General features: G+C 33.1%; 1 protein-coding gene across 2 annotated transcripts in view; it reads right to left on the bottom strand.

Annotated features, from left to right (window-relative positions):
- Positions 1 to 374: 374 nt before the first annotated feature.
- LOC143194791 (beta-1,4-glucuronyltransferase 1) overlaps positions 375 to 18,658 on the bottom strand; it is a 41,557-nt gene continuing 23,273 nt past the window's right edge. For both annotated transcript variants that reach the window (XM_076401506.1, XM_076401507.1), the window contains 4 exons: positions 6,608 to 6,800; positions 5,951 to 6,352; positions 3,472 to 3,648; positions 375 to 1,021 (listed from right to left, as the gene is read on the bottom strand). In XM_076401506.1, coding sequence (XP_076257621.1) covers positions 782 to 1,021; positions 3,472 to 3,648; positions 5,951 to 6,352; positions 6,608 to 6,800 — 1,012 coding nt within the window. In that variant the 3' untranslated portion in view covers positions 375 to 781. The remainder of the gene's footprint in view (positions 1,022 to 3,471; positions 3,649 to 5,950; positions 6,353 to 6,607; positions 6,801 to 18,658) is intronic.

The raw sequence follows: 18,658 nt of genomic DNA, 5'->3' as shown, positions 1-18,658 counted from the left end.
TACTTTTATTATTAAGATATTTTATACAACATAGATCAAGGTGGTGAAAAATGTAATCAATAAATTTCATTTTTAATCCAAGTAACTATTGAAAGGTATAATCTATATAGAATTGACTCCGCTATTTTAACGGGTAGGTTTTATCAATTTAATATTTTTTACGAAATGTTCTAGGAGGATGCTACTACATATCGCTGGGTCGAATTCTCTTAACATAGTTATATTAATTTGACATTATGAGGCAAATTTAAATAAGGAAAATTAATTTTAATAAAGGAACATTAGTTTTGGAAATTTAGAAGTCAATGTGAAATTAGGCCTGTTTTAGTAAAACGTCATTCTTGTTAAGATTATGCTTCAATAAAACACCACTAAACAGTATATAGTTTATATTAAATAAATATATATCTTAAATTTACATTCACACGCCCTCTTTAATCGAAGTAAGCACCTTCTCCAAATTCCCCATTGGGTGTTTTATGATTATGGCGTAGCGACTTTGATTTTGTTGTAAGAATCATATATCATTAAAGACAAGTTACCGTTAACAATGTATTTACCTATATAGTACAAATAAATAATCCATATTTACAAGTTTGTATTTAATAGTATAGATGTTATCGTAGAATCGGTCTCAAGCTGTTCCGAAATCTTTACATGAACAAAATATGTTGATGCATTGCATTTTTATATATCTATCGTAAATTTTGATTCAGTACCCTTATCAAAACAAGATATTATAAAATGGATAACAAAAGTCATTCGAATGTTTTAGCACAATTTAACCTATTTTCTTTTTTGGTTTGTTAAGCGTGGTGTTGTACACCATCGTACAATATTCATTCCTGCCATAGAGTTTTTGTATCTCCTCGGTAATAAGTACAGATAGCTTGTTGGATTTAGTCACTTCTTTGTTGAATCTCTTAAGTTGTACCTTCTCTTTCTTGATGCCAGGTTTGTGAATGAGAAAGGCATTATTCAGTACGTAGAAATTATAATCCATAATACACATTGTGTAGGCCTATAAATAATAACAATAGTCAATAAAAATATCGCCAGGATTGATTACAACGATAAAATTGTCAACGTATTTGATGTATATATAATTATATATCAGCCGAGATAAGGTGGTTAGTACCTGATATTAGGACTGTGTTAATTTTGAGGGGTGTGGAATAAATACAATAAGGATATAACAGGTCAAATGAAAAGTCGCCAGCCTACCATAGTAAAACACATTTATTTGGCAAAATTAGTTTTTTTTTATTCAACATAATTCCCTTAAAGGGTGATACACCTATTATAGTGACCCTCCAACTTTTCAATACCGTTTTTGTAGTACGATTTGATCTCTTTATTCGACGAAAATTTCTTCCCAGCGAGCATTCTTTTGAGATCTGAGAGCAGGAAATAGTTGCTGGGGGCCAAAATCTGGAGAATACGGCGGATGGATGGATTTTTGCCATCGTTTTTACTGACTTGTCACACGGTGCATTGTATTGGTGAACCAGCACTCTTTTTCTTCAAATGTGGCCGTTTTTCGACGATTTCGTCCTTCAAACGGCCCTATAACGCTATGTTTCCTTCTTCAAGGTAGTCAATGAAAATTAGTCCATGTGCATCCCAAAATACAGACGCCTTAACCTTGCCAGCCGACTGTTGCGTTTTCCCACGCTTTGGAGCGGGTTCATCGTGTGCAATGAACTCGGATGACGGTCGATTGGACTTCGGAATGAAATGATGGAGCCATGTTTCATCCATTGTCACAAATCGATGCAAAAACTCTTTGCACTTTGCACAGAGCTTTCGCATACCCAATTATTCGTGAATGATATGATGTACACCTTCAGTTGATATCTTTAAATTGTCTGCAATTTCATTCAATTTACGGACATTCAAAATCATTTTATGGATTTTTTAAATGTTTTCTTCAGTAACCACCTCTTTTGGGCGTCCACTTTGTTCACCGTCTTCGGTGCTCATTTCACCACGTCTAAACTTAGCATACAAATCCTTGATGGTTGATTTTCCTGAGACAGTGTCCGGAAACTCGACATCAAGCAAAGTTTTTGCTTCCACTGTATTTTTCCCTTCAAAAAGCAATATTTTGTCAACATGCGAAATTCCTTTTTATCCATTTTTTTTTCACAATAACAAAAGTTGCTTCGCTAAAAATGCTGTAATTCACAAACTAATGGTCCGACGGCTGTCAAATTTATACACACATGTTTTGAGGGTTAGGGCCATCTATGTGTTAGGCCATGGATTTTTCAATTGACCTGTTACAACTAAGTGTTGAGGTTTTTAAATAACTTTCAAGGTTTTGAGACAGCGCTGAAAATTATTTAAATTGTGGGGTAATCTAAATCAAGCCAAATCATTAGTAATCGAGCGGAATAAGTGATTTTTTTATGATTTTACCGAATATTCTCGTGTTGCAAAATCACTTTTCATTGATATTTTACACCTTTCTATTTATTTCCCTTGATGTCTTAGTTCAGTTTAAACGTTCAATTTGGTAATTTAAATCGTAGGAATTATTGCTGATAGTGCAATTTTAAATAAACTGACTGAACGTAGCATTGGAAGACGATACTCCGTTTATTGTTTTCAAATGTTATAAAATTCGCAAAAAAATTCATGAAAACGGCCCCAAACTTTCCAAAAGTCACCGGATTCAAATATCATTGTTATAATCTGCCCGAATAGTTGAATGTTTATTAAGATACAAGAATGAGTCGATCATTGGACAGATAACATGACAGAAAAATAGAGATCTTCCAAAAAAAATTTTGGAAGTAATGAGTTGATAATATTAGGCCTGCGAAAATAAAGGACATTTTTTCCAAGAGATAAGGCTTTAATAAATTATATCCAGAGCTGTAAAAGTCTGATTGGTTATTTCTTAGATGGCATTAGGAAGCTGAGATTTTATACTAAAAAACGACTCGTAAAAAACTCACGCCAAAGGTGGTCACCAAAAAAATGTAATGCGCTGTATCTTACAGTTTTTTCTGGATAAAGCTGCAGACACAACGGAGACATCTGAATATATGTATTTTTGTGAAAGATTTTGACACCAAGCCAATCGAACACAGTTTTGGTTTAGTCGATTATGTTCCGGTAATTTCGACATGAAGGAATCCTCCTAGACTCTGAAAGAGCAATTGTCGAAATTATAGATAAAATAATGGAAATGGCTAAAACCTTCCATTATATAATTACTCTTTTTATTACCCAAGAGCTAAACATTGCACAAAAAGACCATTCGGAATAAGCTGGTTGTAAAAAAAGACCAATGTATGGGTACCAAACCAGTTAAACTAAATAAAAACATGAACCAAATTTCCGAAGGAAGCAATCTTCCAGAAGCCGCCAAGTGGTAAAAATGTCAATAAAGCATTAAATTTTCAAAAATAATCCCTCACTTAATTCACAATCATTAAACTGTAATATGTAAGATTCACCTACCTGAATCATTTTATTTCTCTGACCTTCCCATGTTAGTCTCTCGTCCCATAGCGGCTCATTCTGTGTACAAACAAAAAACGGTTCCCACACCATGTACTGTCCTTGCCTTTTACCCACCGAAAATATTTCCAGTTTTTTGGTTTCGTTCTGGAGAATCCATTTATCGCCGTCGATGACCTACAATTAAAAGAATTTCACAATATTGTGATTGATTAATTATAATGGGTTATTGCAATGTGGAAATAATTAGCGAGAGTATTTTGAAAGTGGTAGTTTTGATTGACAATGGACGACCAACTCAAATAGCTCAGCAGTGAAGAATTGGAGGAATCGTTCCATGAAGAGTCCTACCAAACACTTCAAGAATTATTTAAATAACAGGTCAATTGAAAAGTCCTATGTTTTGGCAAAATTAGTTTTTTTATTCAATATAATTCCCTTCAAGGGTGATATATTTTGTGGATTTTTTAAATGTTTTCGTCGGTAACAACCTCTTTTGGGCGTCCACTGCGTTCAACGCCTTCGGTGCTCATTTCACCACGTCTAAACTCAGCATACCATTCCTTAATTTTTTATTGAAATTAAAAAGTACCCGGTCTGACACATAGATGGCGCTACTAGAATTAAATCTATATGTTTTTTAGTTAGCCCTAACCCTCAAAAGATGCGTGTATAAATTTGACAGCTGTCGGATCACTAGTTTGTGAATTATAGCATTTTGAGTGAAGCAACTTTTGTTATTGTGAAAAAAAAATGGATAAAAAGGAATACAGTTGAAGTAAGAACTTGGCTTGCTGTCGAGTTTCCGGACAATGTCCCCCTAAAATCAACCATTAAGAATTGGTATGCTAAGTTTGGACGTGGTGAAATGAGCACCGAAGACAGTGGACGCCCAAAAGAGGTTGTTACCGACGAAAACCTTTAAAAAGTCCACAAAATGATTTGAATGACCGTAAATTGAAATTGAATGAAATAGCAGACACTCTAAAGATATCAACTGAACGTGTACATCATATCATTCACGAATATTTGGGTATGAGAAAGCTCTGTGCAAAGTGGATGTCCCGTGAGCTCGCTTTTGACCAAAAACAACGACGAGTTGATGATTCAGTGCAGTGTTTGAAGATGATCAACCGTAATAAACTCGGGTTTTTGCGTCGATATGTGACAATGAATGAAACATGACTCCATCATTTTACTCCGAAGCCCAGTCGATAGTCGTCCGAGTGGACTTCACACGATGAACCCGCTCCAAAGCGTGGGAAAATGCAACAGTCGGCTGGCAAGGTTATAGCGTTTGTATTTTGGGAGGCGCATGGAATAATTTCGGAATAAATTTGGAAAAGGAAGAACCATTAACAGCGACTGTTACATAGCGTTATTGGACTGCTTGAAGGACGAAATTGTCGAAAAACGGCCGCATTTGAAGAAAAAGAAAGTGCTGCTTCAACAAGATAATGCACCGTGTCACAGGTCAGTGAAAACGATGTCAAAAATCCATGAATTGGGCTTCGAATTGCTTCCGCATCCACCTTATTATCCAGATCTGGCTCCCAGCGACTCTTTCCTGTTCTCAGATCTCAAAAGAATGCCCGCTGGGAAGAAATTTTAATCGAATGAAGAGATGGCCGCCGAAACTAAGGCCTATTTTGAACTAAAGGACAAATCGTACTACAAGTGGTATCGAAAGGTTGGAGGGTCGCTATAATCAGTGTATCACCCTTGAAGTGGATCATGTTGAACAAAACTATTTTTGCCAAAAAAATGTGTTTTACTATAATAGACAGGGGACTTTTCAATTGACCTGTTACAGGTCGACAAACCTCGATATAAATCAATGAAGTACCAAATGTTTCAATACCTAATTTATTCATCAGATTTAGTTCCCTTTGACTTCCAGCATTTTCTAGATCTCAAAAATATATTAAGTGCTAACAGTTTTCGGAAATGTATGCGAACTTATTGAACAACCGTTTGTTTTAAAATTAAATATCTGTAAAAATACTAAATTATTGGAACCTTGCATAAACTTTTGTTGTTAAATAAATAGCAACACTGAAATCTGGGAATCTATAACTGTAATCGTTTAACATAAATGCAAACAACTTTTTATGATCTGTGCAGAAACAGTTTTAGCACTATGTATAAAAATGTATTTTTTAAATTAAAAATGGTATCGAAAGGTTGGAGGGTCGCTATAATCAGTGTATCACCCTTGAAGTATAACAATAATATATAAGGAAGTCTCACAATTGACGTGTTAATTTAAATAAACTATTTTTTATCAAACGAATTAATTTTATCATTAATTAAATATCACCATCTAGTAAAAAATTATAACAGTTTTGGCATACATATAGTTACAAAAGTCTATTTAACGTGAGCTATACAACATGATGACTTCTTTAAAACAATTTCATAGTTTTAATGTTTATCGTTAGGCAAGATAGCATAAATATCTCTAATTAATATTTGTTACCTTATGACAAACCGCACACATACGCTGATGAAACAAGATGGCGGTTTTGTTTTTCAACATTATTTTTAGCATGGTTTTGTTCTCTGGTACATCTTGGTTTTCCAGCACTTCGAAAATAGGCAATACGAAAGCATTCCTGGTGTTGGCGCCAAAAAGATTCATGTTCTCTTTAACAAAAACCAGAAACTGTTCAATGAAATTCCTTGTGGGATAGAGCTCAATATCGCTTGGGAAAACGAAATATGTCCTAGCAGCTAGCTTTGCGATGTTGCGTGCTACATTAATTGGATAAAGGAGGCTCTGGTTTGTTTTGTACATATCGTCATCAGTTAAGATTTCCCACGGAGGAGGAGCACTACAGTTATAGTGGTCGTTGTAGGTGTACTGTATGGAAATATTCATCTGCAACAGAAAAAGTAACGAAAATTAATGAATGAACTTAAACTAAACATATTCCCGTTTACCATATCTAGAAACGTTTAATTAAAAAAACAGGACACGAAATTAATAACATGACCGCACTCTTTCCAACACAACGACACTATTAGACACAATTATTAGAACATTGACATGACAAACAACTGTTACTATTGTCTTAGCTGACATACAAATAGGACAAGAACCAGTAACTCTTTATATTCATCCGATAAGACGTACTTTTGCCTCTGGTACGTGTTCAAGATCGAAAAACAAATGAAAGGAAACCATCTCCTTGATTAGCGAATTTTGACAATGCCTGACATAGGCTATCGCCTCCATGGTAGTGTAGAAATCGTAACCAGGACAGTAGAGAGCTATGCTAACGGGTCCTCGCCATCGTTCAACCAGTGGTTCAACGTTATCCAGAAATCTAAAAATATTCAACCTTTAAATTGGCAATTCCCGCAATAAATGTTTATTAACACATATAGCATTTCGCAAGAAAAAATTATAATACATTCACAAAACATAAACCAAAAACAATTTTAAGAAAAAAATATAATTGTACAAATTGTGCATGTTGCATAAGAATATTTTAAACTGCCGCCATTTGTGGACAAGCGTTGACAAGCTCATAATAATTTGACAGCTGACAACGCACAATTCAAGCCCAATCTTACTAACTAGGACTAACTAGAAGTTTAGACTAATGATGTAGGAACGAACCAATTTAAATGTAATACTCAAAAGTATAGGCGATCTTGAGTAGCAAACCCGAAATAGAATTGAACAAATTCGGTCAGCTACAAAAGAAGCTAATCCAACATCAACAGAGAAATCATAGTATGAGGTAAATGACACCCTCGAAATCAGGGAATTGGTAAAAGAAAGACGAAAAGCTAGAACCGGAAATGCTATAGACAAAACAATGCTTAATAGAATTAGTTAAACATGTAAGTGAATAAAGCAGACAAAGATTACTCGCTATCGATAGCAAGTTAAAGATATAAAAGACCAATTATTAGAGTACCGTCTATTAGAAAGAACCGAAATAAATGGGTTCGATGCAACACCGTTAAAGTTGAATTATTCGCACAATATTCAACTAACCTTTTCCAACCGAATACTATAGAATCAACAATGGCTACAACTCTTGTTTATAAGACCGATGTACCTGTAAATCTGATTTCTCAAGTGAAAGTTGCCACGGAAGTAGATAACAACCTCAATCCTAAAAAGGTTCCGGAAATTGATGAGACTTTAAGTGGGTTATTGAAGATCCCCCACGAAAGTCGATCATTACGTTGACAGACATCATGGCCTTTTATTGCCTGTTTGGGACTAAAGCATGTTCCGGAATGTTTTAAAGCTGCTCAAATAACTATGCTTAAAAAACATAAAGCAACAAAACTATTCGAATCTTACAAGCCTATCTCGTTGCTACTAGTGAAATTATTTGAAGAACGTATCTGTTATCAAAACGTATTAAAGTATTTATAAAAATACCAGATTTCTGGTTTGGATTTCGACATTTTTATAGTTGAAAAGGCATTTGAAAAAATCGTAGACAATCGCAACATTCGTAGACGTCCTACAAGTATTTGAACGTGGCATCTACGGATAATCTAGAAGATGAGCAAACCCCTGAACTATTATCAGCTGCTGGAATCATATCTATGCAGAACAAATGAAGTCACAAAATGCAGAACAGATCAGTCATAAAATCAAGCAACTATACTGGTTAGTCAGAAGATACACTCAACTAAACCTAAAATCAAAGATATTGGTTTATTAGACAATCATAAAGCCAATTTGGAGCTATGGCGTTACACTAAAACATCAAACCAACTAGTAATCCAACGCACACAAAACAAAGCTCTACAATTAATTGCCAATGCGTATCGCTATGTAACCAACGAAGAGCTGCTCGATGAATCAAATGGAATTACGAATCCAAGATTTCGCCTTAAAACACGAAATAAGGTTACTAAATCTATCGAAAACATTTCTATGAAGCTCATGTTCAAATTGATGGCACCCTTAATTGTCGAAGTTAGGGTTCAGAGAACCTACATTTGTAATTTCAGAGAAACAAATAGACCCACAAAGTGCTTCTCTTTGATGCGGATTTTGGGAAGGAAGCATTACCATCGAGGTCCATACCTAACTTCTTCCAAAATGAGGATTCTGGATATATCGACATGATAACCGAGTTCTTTCTCTCTAAATTTGATCGGAACAATTAATGGAAATCAACTTATTCGCCAAGAAAGAAGAAGAAGGTTGATGTTGCATTGGGTGTTACTTGATGAAATTCGTGAGATAATTTAGTGAAGTTCAGACTTCGCAGTACAAGCTCTGAGGTGTGTAAGAGGTGGACTGAAGGTACTGAAAATCCCCTAGTCATTAACGGTTAGAATTTGGAAACATTCTTAGATATCTAACATAAGCATCACAGTTCAGCTGTGAACTAAGGTAATCTACTGGAATTTTGATTACAGTAGCTTGGTTGTTCACTCTTATACAATTATAATTTCGACAGATCAAAACTTAGAAAGTCATCCCATTCCACAGGCTATATCATTGAAATTTGGAATCATCAAAGTCAAACTAGTAGACGAATCTACAGTTGATACAAAATTTTTTTATTATAACTATAAGCTGTCCAGACCGTACAACGGATACGTGGACCCCTATCTATATTAATTATCTTTCTTATCTTAATTAATCTCATATTATATATATTTATATATATATGTATAGGTAAACTAATAATATGAGATTAAATTTTTTTTTAATATTGTAACTTACCTAATATTTTGGGAACTAAATATCTTAATAGAAATTACATTAAAACCACGTCTATTATTTTGTAATTTTTTTTATATATAATGGTTACATTGTTTTCCTTATTTCATTTATTTACTATGTGAGTAATAATGTGAGATTAATACAATTTTGATATTTATTTCAACATATGTTAACTTATTTTTAAATAGTTTAACAACAAACAGAAACAATTTTAATTTTGCTATTTATATAAAATGGTTATATTATTTTATACTAGATATTTCTCATTCATTTTCTCATTAAAATATATAAACTAATAATGAGAGATTAAAGAGATTTAGATATATATTTCAACATATATCCATTTATTTAAAAATATTGTAAATTACCTAATATTTTGGGAATTAAATATCCTAATATAAATTACATTAATACCACGTCTATTATTTTGTCATTTTTTTATATATAATGGTTACATTGTTTATTTTATTTATTTACTATATGTGAATAATAATGTGAGATTAATACAATTTTGATATTTATTTCACCACATATTAATTTATTTTTCAATAGTTTAACAACAAACAAAAACAGCATTCAATAATTTTCTTCAATTTTTATATATAATGGTTATATTATTTTATACTAAATATATGGATATATTCTGATTATAATTTTTTTTTACTTCAAACAGGCATTTTTTAGGAAAAATTGCTATAATAATCCTAAAAAAAATTAAAATAATAATATAAATCCGGAAATAGTCGCCTGGGGCCAGATCTGGAGAATACGGTGGATGAGGAAGCAATTGGAAGCATTTGGCATTCAAGCAATTGGAATTCATGGATTTTTGCCATCGCTTTCACAGACTTGTGACACGGTGCATTGTCTTGGTGAAGCAGCTCTTTCTTTTTCTACAAATGTGGCAGTTTTTCGCCGATTTCGTCCTTCAAACGGCCCAACAACTCTATGTAATAGTCTCTGTTGATGGTCCTTCCTTTTTCAAGATAGTGAATGAAAATTATTCCATGCGTATCTCAAAATACAGACGCCATAACCTTGCCAGCCGACTCTTGCGTTTTCCCACGCTTTGGAGCGGTTTCATCGTGTGCAGTCCACTCGGATGACTGTTGATTGGACTTCGGAGTGAAATGATGGAGTATTATCCATTGTCACATATCGGTGCAAAAACTCGGGTTTATTACGCTTGATCATCTTCTAACACTGCTCCGAATCATCAACCAGTCGTTGTTTTTGGTCAAAAGCGAGCTCGCGCGGCACCCCCTTTGCACAGAGCTTTCTCGTACCCAAATATTCGTGAATGATCTGATGTACACGTTCAGTTGATATCTTTAGAGTGCTATTTCATTCAATTTCAATTTACGGTCACTCAAAATCATTTTGTTGATTTTTTTAATGTTTTCGTCGGTAACAACCTCTTTTGGGCGTCCACTGCGTTCACCGTCTTCGGTGCTCATTTCACCACGTCTAAACTTAGCATACCAATCCTTGACGGTTGATTTACCTGGAGCAGTGTCCGGAAATTCGCCATCAAGCCAAGTTTTTGCTTCAACTATATTTTTTCCTTCAAAAATCAATATTTTATGAACATGCGAAATTCCCTTTTATCCATTTTTTTTTTCACAATAACAAAAGTTGCTTCACTCAAAATGCTATAATTCACAAACTAATGATGCAACAGCTGTCAAATTTATACACGCATCTTTTGAGGGTTAGGGCTAACTAACAAACATATGGATTTAGTTCTAGTAACGCCATCTATGTGTTAGGCCGGGGACTTTTCAATTGACCTGTTACTTTCACAATCTAATAAAGCTTTTAAATCTGCAGTCAGGATTAGCAATAATCTACGCATGAATATACAACACACACAAAACATTACAACAAGTCCCAGGTTTGACGTATAAAAGTTATCAAATGCGAAGGGTTTAAAATAACAAGTACTTTTATTCTAAGGAAAGATGGCGACTATAGATCGGCGAGCACAACACGATACTGGGGGTTTAAATATATTCTAATATATAAGTGAAACCCCCCTGTCTAGATGCCATATAGATTTAAATACTTCCTTGCATAACAGTAATTTATTATGTACTGATGATGGTGAATTTCCAGTTCTCTAGTTTTTTTATTTTCTTTTTAACAAGTTCCTTCCAACGAATTTTTGCATAAAGATTATTTGCGAGATGCTTAGCATTGTTGCTATATGGAACGATATTATTATTTATTGGTATTGGTGCTTGCTTGTCTGATTATACGTGAACCTCACATGCACAGATTTATTTTCGTTATTTTTGATTTTCCAGGTTTAGGCTTTTGTTTTATTTGACGATTCGGTTTTCATGTTTTGGGATCAATTATTATTCGTTAGAACTTCAATGAAAGGAATTTTAACATTCAAAATGCTTGAATAAACATCGACAGACTTAGAAAATTGAAAAAGTCAATCGAGAAGAGACCTAATATTTGAGACGTAATACCAATGTATTTTATTATTTATATATTAAAATATTATTCTTTTTACCCGTTTCTTTTTGTTAATCACATTACTAAATGGTATTGAAAAAGAATTCTCAAAAGCTGCTTTATTAATGCTGTACAATCATATTACGAACAAAACATAAAACCATATATTTACATATAAACATAACTTCGGCAAATCACTTAATCACAAGGTTAAGGCTAGTATAGTAAAACTAGAACTTTAAAGACTAGTAACTACTGTTTAAGTCGAACGAAACACCGCTAGTCACATATTTACACATATTTTTTTTAAACTCCCCAAATACAACAGAAAAATGTGCTGTTTAACCAGGAGAATGCATACTGTCATAAATCCATAAATTATAAATCCTGAAGAATGCTTATGCCACCTACCGTATACTTCTGCCTACGAAAGTAAAAAAGTATGCTAAGCCATATTCTTAGATGTATCACAAACTTTCGATAAGGCCTTGTTCATAAATTACAGAAAATGTAAAACAAAAAAAAAACACACCGAGCTACTAAAATCGTACATTACAGCCAGAATGTTTAGAATTAAACAAGAAGAAGCTTACTCTACAATAAAAGAAGCTAAAGCAGGTGTACCACAAGGAAGTGTACTGGGGCCAATGCTTTATCTACTCTACACTTGTGATATGCCACAAATGGAGAATATTCCTATGGCTACATTTGCTGAATATACTGGCCAGCCACATGAAAATTACAACAGGCAAATGACAATATAAATAATTGGACACAAGCTTGGAAAATAAAAATTAACGATACTAAAACTGTGCATGTACAGTTCACCTACAATCAGACCGTACAAGCACCAATAACATTAAATAATATTATCATTCCATATAGCAACAACGCTAAATATCTCGGAATGAATCTTGATGCAAAACTTCGCTGGAAGGAACATATAAAGAAGAAAAGAAAATAATTGGAATTGAAATATAGGAAAATGTATTGGTTAATTGAAAGAAAATCACAATTATCGGTACATAATAAATTGCTATTATATAAGCAACTACTGAAACATATATGGACATACGGAGTTCAATTATGGGGATGTCCTGCAAAGAGTAACATAAACAAAATACAACTTTTTCACAACAAAGTCCTGACAAGTATTGTGGGTACACCCAAACGCTAGAGGACAGACTACCTACATCGAGACCTTCAGATACCCACAATCAGCCAAAAAATCAAGAGAATTGCAAGGGGACATGAGGAAAAACTCCATTCTCATGAGAATATTGAAGTATTGCAACTTTTGCATACGACCAAACCAGGATACAAACTCAAAAGAATCAAACCATCTGATCTTGTGCAGTGTGGTGCATATAATAAAAAATATAGCAGTGACATGTATAAACATTAGTTCACCAGAGACTGAGATAGGGCCGATGGGTCCTCCTAGTTAAATATCTAGATTTAAGTTAAGTTAAAGACAAATTGTAGGTTATAATAAAAAAAAACTTTACTTCTAGTCAATGGTCATTTTAAAGGTTTTTCATACCCCAAATAAGCCAGATATTATAAACTTCGTGTTTTTTATTTAATTTGATATGTTAGAATTTTATAAACATAAATACCAATTTTACTCATTTATCTCTCCGACATCTTTAAGTCGTTTAAGTGGTGTAATATATTATTTCATATTATCATGAAGGGATAATTTTGTCAGAATAATTATAAGCTGGAAAATATATTAATAGTTTGCGTTCTGTCTATATTCTCTCTGAGGTCTGAGCTTTATTGCCTAGGGAGATTAATCCATCATTTTAATCAATTAATAGAGATAGATTCATTGGTTCGAGATTATTATATATATATATATATATATAGTCAATTCAAAATAGCAGTGACACGAGTGTCAACATATGTCTGTCTAAAGTTGTAAAGTGTAAGTTTTACAGTCAGACAATATTATCCTTTTCATTTTATTCCATTTAAAAAGAGATAGAATGCTGTTAGAGAAGTTCGAACATGTAACGAAAAGAGCCTGCAAAAGTTGTCCTTTTGCCAAAATATTATAATTACGGTTTATAAACCGGCAAACGTTTTAACGCTTTGTTTTAATGAATTTGAAATCGCCACGGCTTTTATTGGAAATATTTTTTTGCGCCTTGCAGCTGCAGTTTATGTTATAACGGACACGGTCACTAAAATATCTCAAAAAAATTAAAAAACAATATAACCTTACATTCGCCAAAAAGAAACCGTGTTTGTGCGAAACAGATGACGAATCAAGATCAATCTTGGTGTTTCGGAGATCAAATATACGAAATGTATAAAACAGTAAGTAGTTTTTTCAATCGAAACGTAATTTAATACAATTATATCAGGGAAACTTGTTAGTCTGGAAAGTTCCACAAAGATCCAAAAGATAAACGGCTATTTGAGAGATGTAAAATATCCGTTCATACAGTGTTGGATAATCTAGAATTTAAGTGGTGTAAAGATAACCCACGAAGGGGTTTAATGGAACTTCCAAAGATTGCTTTTAAAAGAATACAATTTTTAAAAATATATAACAAAATCAAGGAAGAATTATATCAATTTATATATTTAAAAGAGCCATGAATATTTCAGAATGGTACATTGGGTTGCTTATGGCAAGATGATAATAAATATAGTATAAAGACAACAAAGGTTCATGGAAAAAAGTAAACGTTGGAATAACTATCGATTAGGTTTTTTTAGTTATAACATTTATTCATTGCAGACATATAGTTCTTCATGCTGGAAACAGGAATGGTTTTATTCCTGGTGCAGAATTAGTGTTTCTCTAAGTCCAAGGGTGACTACCATGAAGAAATGAACCATAACTTGTCTTTGCAGTATTTTGAAAATTAGCTTTTAAAAAACTTGTAGGAACCATCAATTATTGTTATGTACAATGCACCATATCTATCAAATATATATACTACACTGGTGGAGAAAATCCTAACAAGTTCATCAACAAAGGCTACAATTAAGGAATGGCTTAAACTACATAAAATAAGTTTCGAGGAAATCTTATTAAAGAAATATTTAATTCCATTTTATGTAATTTACTTTTTAGAATTAAGCCTGAGAAAAGATACATAGTAGATCAGATTACTGAATGTTAAGACCACAGAGTATTATGTCTCCCTCCCTATCACTACATTTTTAATCTAATTGAGTTGATATGGGGTGTTGCAAAGAATTATTACAATATATATTCAGGTCGAGGAGAATATTCAATCCAGAACTGTCTGGATTTATGGAAAGAAGCATTGTCGAAAATAACACCTTGGGTTTGTATGAGCTTGATCAAACACATTAAAGAAGAAACTGACATATTGTAGAACCTTGAGCAATTTTTTAATAGACTTGAAATAAACAGCTTCGTTATTAACTTGACTAGTATTTCTGAAAGTGACTCTTACTGAATAAAACTTGGTTATGTATGTTGATGAATAAATGTTGGTTTATGATTCAATTCTGATGATTACCAAGGCAGCGTGATGAAAGAGGAAACCACTAAAGGTCAGTATACAATTACTATACTTTAATTGTAGGGAATTGTATTAAAGAGTGTGAAAGCTTTATGAGCATGTGTGTTATTGTTCAGAATATACATGAACGTTTGGTTAACATGTATGAATAGATAAATAACACTAACTGTTTTGCAGATATGGCAGATGCATTAAGGAGGATGCAGTGATTAAATGTAGTTTTATCAAGAAAGATGTATACAGATAGTAACAGAACACATATTAAAAACTAAAGAGATATGTAGTAATATCATAATGACTTTACAAGGATACATTGCATCAAAAGAAACAAGAACTAAACGTAAAACACAAATATGCTCTCTAATGAAAGTAAAATACATTACTCAGATATACAATTGTTAATTAAGGGGATTAGGCCGTCGGGGGATACCAATACATACATAAACGCGTCTAGAACACTACCGATACATGTGTGGAAAAAAGCTCAATGCATATATAATAAAACAACTCTAACCTATAAATTATTGTGGCTGTAAAATAAATTGTAGTTTTAAGTTCTTTGATAATAAATGCATTTGATGTACTATAATGTTAAAATAAATTATATTTAATAAAATATTTGTTCAATTATTTTATTTATATTAAAATTTTGTTATATGTCAGAGCCTAAATGTACTAAAACTCAGAGTAACTGCGGCAACATTGCAACGTTTCCCGTGTCACTGCTATTTTAAATTGACTATAGATTAGAATACGAATATGTTATGTCATATTTCCTTATACCTTCGCATTGGTCCCTTTTATTTAGTGCATCCCGTATCCCCTTCATGGTTTAGGATATTGGAAATAGCCAAAAACCACCAAGTTTTAAACTTTTTGTCGGAAGACTTAAAATTCAGCTGGACGTTGAAACAATTCCTCTTGTTTTTATTCAAAATCATTGCGGTCTTATCCGCAATAACGATGTGACGCACAAAATAGTTTTAAAGCTTGTTAAATGCGCACTACAATGTGTGATGCACGCAGCTCGTTGTATGTCTCTCCCTCTAAATATACAAGTTAAATTAATTGTAATAACAAAATTTTGGTTCTATTCTTAGGAAGGATAAAATATCGTCGGATTTGAAAAAATGGCAAAGTAATTTTCAAAATTAAACGTCAGCAATTTTCATTTTGTTTAAATGCGGCTTAACACGCCTAATTCTTACTCGCTATTTACGCACGCCTTTCCTCTATTTGATATGATATTACATAGATTTACTTTCACTAATACCGACCACAAACGGATACAATAAAGTCTGACCTTGGTTAGTCAGAGGGCTAGCTTAGAACAAAAATTTATTGCGGAATTTAATGAAAGATCTCGGCTTAAAGTAGTGCTAAGATTAATGGACGCATCCAACATCGACGTGATAAACAAGAATGTTCTAGGAATCCGATTGATCAAACAGTGAAAATTATATAAGACTTATAATTGTTCATTGTATTGGGAAGAAAACTATAAATTATGATCATTCTTTTCTATACGTTTATTATTAGCGTTTCCATTAAAGGATTAGTTATGTGCCTCTTCATACACAAGTTATTATAAATTATTATAAAACTAGCTGACCCGACGGGCGTTCTCTTGTTTCAGATATGAATATTCATTTCAAACTGGAATAAATAAGAAAATTAAATTATTTCAAAAACATGGTGCTCACTGTAACACTTTTTGATACACAACAAATAAATAACGTTAAGATTTTTTGGTACGAGAACAAACGACATACAGTCGACCATATGTAAAATTTTGGTACAATAAACTCTTACGATTTATTTATTAATAATATAAATGCAAGCTGCTCTAAAATTATGCTAGTTTGTTGATAAACCAGTTTATGACAATCCTACGTATTTAGTTTATCCGGGATAAAAGTTATTTTGCAAGAAAAAAATCGATTTGAAAGAAAAATTGAGATTTCAAAATAAAATTCTGAAATTCTATTGATTTTAGTCACGTCAACCTCTTTATTTTTATTCTTGATTTTTAATGACTGGATGACCTACAGCTTAACGTGGGCTACGAACGATGGTTCTCTGCATTAAGTCTACCGACTGGCGAGTAACCAACAACGGATCGGATCTTATACTCATGCCTAGAACAACCACAAACATAAATTTTCCGACCATATCCCAACAGGATTCGAACCCACGATTATCACGACAGTAGGAGGACCGTCCTGTCGCCTTTACCACTGCGCTACCAAGCCGGCAATTGACATTTGAATTAATGAAATTCTAAATGCGCGCCAAAACGCTCAAAATTTGCGCGTGATGTATTTCTTTTGGTCGTACTGGACGGTATGTCTTATTCATATATATTATTTTAATAATGTTATGTTTTTATTAAACATTTTATTGTGTATTGATGGTGTCAGCGCCCCTAATGTACATGTATACATCGCTAAAAACCACAAATAAGTTGTGTATTTTTGTTTCAAGGCAGAAAAATATGAAGGCTTGAACGCTGGTTCACTATATTCACTATATCAAACTATATTAGCTGAGTATAGTTTGAATATCTGTAATTTATTCACAGCAATAATAACAATTAATTATTTTAAGCGCCTTTAATTATGTCTAAAGTATAATTAACTTAATATCTAATTAAAAAACACTGTTGATTTAATTATTAGTAAAAAACACAAATGCTGCATTATTTGTTTTGTTTATTGTGTCTATTAAGTCCCTAATAATTTTGTTCTTTTTCAAGTAACCAAATAACACACAAAATTAAATTCAATATAATATGACTCGTTTAGTCGTACAAGTGTGCACGAAGTCAGTATAACAGCTCAATTGAAAAGTCCCCGGCCTACCATAATAAAACAATTTTTTTTGGCAAAATTACTTTGTTATTATTCAACGTAATTCCTTTCAAGGCTAATTCACTGACTAAAGCGACCCTCCAACTTCTCGATACCATTTTTTTCCGATTTGTTCTTTGCTTCAAAATAGGCCTCAGTTTCGGCGATCACCTCTTCGGCTCGATCATCTTCAAACACTGCCCCGAATCATCAACTCGTCGTTGTTTTTGGTCAAAAGTGAGCTCGCGCGGCACCCACTTTGCACAGAGCTTTCTCATACCCAAATATTCGTGAATGATATAATGCACACCTTCTGTTGATATTATAATTTCAATTTACAGTAATTCAAAATCATATTGTGGATTTTTTTAATGTTCTCGTCGGTAACAACCTCTTTTGGGCGTCCACTGTGTTCACCATCTTCGGTGCTCATTTCACCACTTCTAAATCCGACGGATGTGAAATTTATACACGCATCTTTTGAGAGTTAGGGCTTAGTAAAAACATATGGACTTAATTCTAGTAGCGCCATCTATGTGTCAGGCTGGGAACTTTCAATTGACCTGTTACATATATCTAACTAGTGCAAAACAATAAGTATAAGTGGAGGTTGGAAAAGACAGCTTAATAACTTGAAGGATGCTCACTTCCTC

The sequence above is a fragment of the Rhynchophorus ferrugineus genome, unplaced genomic scaffold, assembly GCF_030347505.1.
Source record: "Rhynchophorus ferrugineus isolate W39M unplaced genomic scaffold, kcgeb_rfMv2 rfM4, whole genome shotgun sequence".
NCBI classification, from domain to species: domain Eukaryota; kingdom Metazoa; phylum Arthropoda; class Insecta; order Coleoptera; family Curculionidae; genus Rhynchophorus; species Rhynchophorus ferrugineus.
This window is presented reverse-complemented; position numbering and strand designations above follow the sequence as displayed.